Raw genomic sequence first — 6,000 nt, 5'->3', positions numbered from 1 at the left:
ATATGAAATAGTTTAAACTGAGGAGCCAAAGAAACTAAACCTTTTTATCATATGTTTGATTTTTTCAAATGAAAATATTTCAAGTTAGTGAAATTATATCCAAATGAACTGAACTGGCGCATAGTCAGCTCTCAAAGAATACTTTTACGCGAGGTTTGACTTTTTTTAAATGAATTGATTAAAACAGATAAAAATTAAAAACAAATCGCATTATACACAATGCTGACGGACCACTCACTCACGTAAAGAGTTAGTTCGTCACGGCGAAGCCCGAGTTCGATTCCCCACATGGGTACAATGTGTGACGATCTTTTCTGGTGTCCTCTGTCGTGATATTGTTGGAATAATTCTAAACGCTGCGTTAAACCATCCTCACTCACTCATCCACCCATGCACCCATCCTCTCACCCAACTACCACCCAACCAATCACCCTCTCACCCAACACACCCACCCACCCAACCACCCTTCCTCCCAACTACCGTCGCGAATATGAGTAGACGGGCACTAGTCTGATATGTTATCACAGCAGAATGTTAATGTGTTTCAAGCAGCGTATATATAACGGCATATGAAGTACAACATGGCTATACGTACAGTGACCTTTCGTTGACCACTGGTCACGTGACGCCAGAAACGCAGCAACCAGAAGCAGGTCATCGTCAACAAGTGTGACCTCATTTGTAAGTTGATATATTAGTGCCAAACTTTATTAAACTACATCAAAAATATAACTGCTCTTATAGTTTAAATATACTTTTCTACACAAACTGAAGCTTTAAATTATTATCGTGATAATTAACAGTTCAAGAAATATTGTTTTTCTTTACAATTTTAAATTAGATTTGATTATTTTATTGAAACATAAGAACGACTTTTTTATATTAGTAATAGTAAATACAATTTTTTTTAAGTGAATGTAATTCTTTTTCGATTGCTGAACAAATTTAGAGTCCTGTCTTTTATCAGTTTAGATACAAACAAACATCGACTGCATAATTTAATTTTTAAATATTTCTCAAATATGGTGTAATTTTTGCCAGCCGAAATGCTAAACTTGCCCCAATTTCACTCAATATTAAAAGCCAGTCTATAACCTCGGTATCCCATGACCCGGAAGTGTGACGTCACCGCTCTGTAAACATGGCGTCGAACGGACCTTCGCAGCCCCCAGGAGCGAATGGAGACCTTAAAAACGCTGGTAAGATAATTTTTCAAGTGGAGGAGATTTCAGAAATGGGACGAGAATACTAACATACCTCTTATATCTATGATCAAGCACGGTTTGATCTTAAATTATTCTCCGGTGGCTCAGAATGTGTAGGTAAACACACGAATCGTGGCACAATGGTTAGCGCTCGCGTGCAAGTGGGGAGAACATGTGTTGCTGTTTGTGAGTGTTTATGTTCACATAGGTAGTGTCACCTCTCTCGGCACTGCACAAAAGCATGGTCGTAAATAACACATTACGTCCATGATAATAACATTGATGAATGCTTCGTAGATTAGCAGATTGCGTCATGATTCATAAATCGTACTGAACTCGACGTTTATAGCATGTATAGACCACTGTGTGTACAATCAAGAGCCAAGGTTTTATCGGCTGTTAACAGCAGTAGATCTATGTTACACAGTTGTCATGTTCATAAGTTGGTCTTTCAAGCTCATTAGCTGGATACATATAAGATATTGCTTACAACACATTGAGAACATATTGTTATATTCTTTGTTTGTGAATGACAGTCCTGGATGTAAACATGGCTTAATTAGTGCAATAGATGGTATTTTGTATCTATGAATGGTGTGGTTTTGACTCGGAATAAATACAGAAAATTAGACTTTGTCATGTTATGCTGGCAGTATTAATCATGTTAATCACAGAATTGGTTGTATTCAAAACATCCAAAGCCATGAAACAGGATAGAGATCTGCTAAAAACTGACAGACAGCATCCATGGTCCAGTGAATAGAGCGTCTAACAGGAGAGCGGAATGTTAGTGGTTCTCTTCCTGGCCACGATATACCAAAAGATGTTACCATATGGTACTTGTTACCCTGTGCTGAACATTAGGGGATAAACAAGCACTGTTGGACCGAAGTCAGCTACTAGCATACTGTATACAGCTTCAGTAAACAGCCAATAAACATGTGCTAATTACTTAAGCCTGTGAGGCAGGCAATAATTGTAATGGTTCAACTGCCATAGTTGTCTCAAAAATGTCTTTTCTAAAGATGAACAAAAATACATCATGAAATACAGTTACCATGGTCAGTATACACAGGAGCATGTATGATAATCAGTGTTTGAAACTAGAGGGGGTCTTGGGTCTTTGAGGTATTCTCATGTGTTACCTGAATCTAGCGACTCTCAATATTTAACTTTTGACGTTAGGGTCGTGACAAGAACCCCTTGCCTTTCAGAGAGGATAATAAATAATGATACAACGGTTCACAAACTGTTTGATGATCAGTGTTCGATATCAAGTACAACTGTCATAGGGTCGTCATGGTTATTACAATTATGTAAGAAATATAAGTGAAACCACTACTTAACAAAAAGTCTTCAGTCTTTTAGGAAACAAAAGTTATGCATGACAATTCCCATGATTCAAAGGCACATCTTCCTGTTTCCCTGACACGATATTCCGGGTCAGGATAGGCGACCAGCAACCCTGCTTGTCACAACAGGATTGGGTGACAGCAGCGCTCCAGACAGCTTTTTAAGCAATTGAGTTTTTACTCGAAGGTTTCTATTTTATTTGGGTTATTACATTTTTCATTGGGAAACCTATATTTTTTCACTCATCTATTCATCACTCTATTGGGTTTTTTCCCAAAATGAGTAAGCATTTTGAGTTTTAAAAAATGAAATAATGTTTTAGATGTATATAACAGTTCTAAATATAGCCTTGACTCGGAAAGTAAATTCGTAAGCTCGTTAATGTGTTTCGGAAATTAGCTCTGTTGTACGCATGCTGAAAAAGCTTCATTGGATATTTACGCATGCTGTTTTCATACACATGATACAATTGAGTTTTTCATTTAATGCATGCGTTTCTGTACGCATTAATTTAAAGTAATTGGGTTTTGAATAGTTTTGAGGGGTATTTTACGCAAATACGCAGCTTATCTGTAGCTCTGTGTCAGTCTTGATGACAGCGTGGATCGGTGCTCATTATATTAATCACTGCCTGGTCCATGCTCAACTATTTACAAGCTGCCATCATTGAGCTGGAAAATTGCCTCACTACATACAAACACCAAACCTATCAATGAGCGCCATCTGTAGTCAAGTACAAAACAGACAATGATAACTCTCCAGTGGTATCTATGTACAGATCGTGATTGGAGAAAAGCAACCTGGTACATTAAGCAACCTGGTACATTAAACAGCTATCGCTGCTTAAAAGTGCACATTGCAATATACGTCATATGAAGCAAAACAATTTTCACATACTAATTAAAAAAACATTGTCATTATGTCATGGGTATACATGTACATGCGGTTTGTTTGTTTGTCGTTTAACGCCACACTCGGCAATATGACAGTGGTCTGTAAACAATCAAATCAGGACCAAACAATCCAGTGATTGATGTCATGAGCATCGATTCATGCAATTGGGATATGATGACATGCATGAAAAAAGTCAGCAAGCCTGACCACCCGATCCCGTTAGTCGCCTCTTACGACAAGCATAGTCGCCTACACACTATGGCAGAGGGAGGTAGCTACTGGTTCTTGTGGTATATACTTGGTCGTATCAGAAGGTTTGAGACTAGCATACACAGAACTGAAATACTATCATGAGTCAGCCCTCTAAGTAGTGAACAATTTCATGGCCAAAAAGAGACTTAAATCTATGATTGGTGACCTAAATTTATCTACTGCTCGTCACTTGGCTATCTAAAAGTCAACGTAACTGGTTACAATATCTGTTGGTTCCTATAAACTGAGGTTTTGGTTCCTAAAATATTCATGTTAGGAACCGCTTGGCTGCCTCTAAACAAACTTAGAGTGAGTGAGTGAGTTTTACGCCACTTTTAGCAATATTCCAGCAATATCACGGCGGGGGACACCAGAAATGGGCTTCACACATTGTACCCCTAAACAAACTTAGAGGGCTGAATAATCTGCAATAATTTTTCAACAAAGTCCTCTTAGTTTCGAACACTTGTACCATCTCTTCTCCTGGTCAGTTTTTTAGGTCAAATTGTGGTCAACCAGTCTTCCACAACTGCAACCCGTTCTTGGTCCCCGATAAACAAACGACTGCATGTGTGAGTGGTTTTTTTCCAATTTGGAAACAGGTTGTGGTCACTAGGGGCAAGATGTGGAATGATGTGGAGGGGTATAAGCTTGTATCCTCATCCTTGTACGGGAACCATGGCAACATGGCTGGGGGGAGATGGAGATGTCCTGATGGAGGAGAACACAGCATCAGAGTGTGTCATGACAGTTCCCTTTGATAGACTCGTGCAATCCTTTCAATAATATTCACCATTTGTAATTGTTCCCCATCTTCCTGAGGCAAGGGAATTAACTGACTGTAAGAGTCCAGTTTCCACCCGTGCCGAACTAGGCTGGAATTTCCCGTCTCAATTGTAATGTTCCAGTGGCTATTACGAGTTATGCCCCTTCAATGTCCCACCCATTGACCAATCAGATTCCACCTATAATATCACTTGCATTTACTTTAGATAAAATAGCAGTGCCCAGTAAAGACGATCTGATCGATAATCAAGATCTTTATCACAATAAAACGAGATTTATCTCGCAAAGTGCTACAAATCACTTCCGCACGTTGATTAAAAACATGATAAAATTTGAAAAATATCTGTCGACAGCCAGTTGACGGCACACATTACATATCCTGCAATCGACTTAAATCTGCAAATGATATTCTATGGTGATTGAGCCGATAGAGTAAAAGATTTGATAGCTGTTTTAATTCTCCGTTTTGCCTAATTCAAGGAATAGGGTACTTTTGAGTCGAATCAGTTATCAGCAAGTCACCAGACTGAATCACAACATATTGGACCCGTGAAGATTCCGGGGTAGAATAGGTCTTGAGAAACCCATGCTTGCCGTAAAAGGTGACTATGCTTGTCGTAAAAGGCGACTAACGGGGTCGGGTGGTCAGGCTCGCTGACTTGGTTGATACATGTCATCGATCCCAATTGCGTGGATCGATGCTCATGATATCAATCACTAGATTGTCTGGTCCAGACTGGATTATTTACAGACCGCCGTCGTATAGATGTAATATTGCTGAGTGCGGCGTTAAACAACAAACCAACCACAACATATTGTGAAAGATGACCCAGCAGACAGGTCTATACTAACATCTGTCACATGTAAATGTGACATGTGACAACAACCTAGATTCCCCTTTGTATAGGATCACTGCAAATAGTTCCTGCTGGACCTCTGAGTACCTTGACCATATAGGATATCGCTCAGCACTGTAGGATAAGTTTAAACACAAGGAAAACTCCAGTCTCTCGATCCTCTTTAATTATGACCAGTGACAAATGACCGATTGTTCACAAACTGGAACTGATCAATATTCTTTCATTTCTGATTTCATAATAATTAATATGAAACTACATATATAATTGACTCAGTGTTATGTGTTGCCGAGGTTCACGCTAATGTGTGGTTATCATGGCACAAACAACACATTATAACCTATAGTAACCATGGTAATGATTATTTTTTCTTTTTTTCTTTTCTCCAGAAACTACCCCTACTGCTGCTCAGCGCCAAGTGAATCTCCAGAGAATCAGGGATCAAGCACAGGTGAACAACATATTGCTCAGTTTTTGTGTCACTGTCGTCGTTCTAATGTCTTGTTCCTGCTCACCTGACTAAACATCAAGTGTTGCCAAGGTTTTGTTTTTACTTATATTGGTATCACTGTGGACTAGTTTTCTTTAAGTCGCTATATTTAGGGGAGATGGGGTAGCCTTGTGGTTTAAGCATTTACACGTCACACCGAAGA

General features: G+C 39.1%; 1 protein-coding gene across 3 annotated transcripts in view; it reads left to right on the top strand.

Moving 5' to 3' along the window:
- The first annotated feature begins 1,129 nt into the window (after positions 1-1,129).
- The window catches only part of LOC139470191 (sterol O-acyltransferase 1-like), a 43,817-nt gene continuing 38,946 nt past the window's right edge, over positions 1,130-6,000 (top strand). For all 3 annotated transcript variants that reach the window (XM_071252505.1, XM_071252504.1, XM_071252503.1), the window contains exons 1-2: positions 1,130-1,199; positions 5,737-5,798. In XM_071252505.1, coding sequence (XP_071108606.1) covers positions 1,142-1,199; positions 5,737-5,798 — 120 coding nt within the window. In that variant the 5' untranslated portion in view covers positions 1,130-1,141. The remainder of the gene's footprint in view (positions 1,200-5,736; positions 5,799-6,000) is intronic.

Source organism: Haliotis cracherodii, unplaced genomic scaffold, assembly GCF_022045235.1.
Source record: "Haliotis cracherodii isolate W230 unplaced genomic scaffold, xgHalCrac1.p SCAF_20, whole genome shotgun sequence".
Lineage (NCBI taxonomy): Eukaryota > Metazoa > Mollusca > Gastropoda > Lepetellida > Haliotidae > Haliotis > Haliotis cracherodii.
The sequence above is the reverse complement of the archived record's forward strand: the minus strand, read 5'-3'. Positions and strand labels throughout refer to the sequence as shown.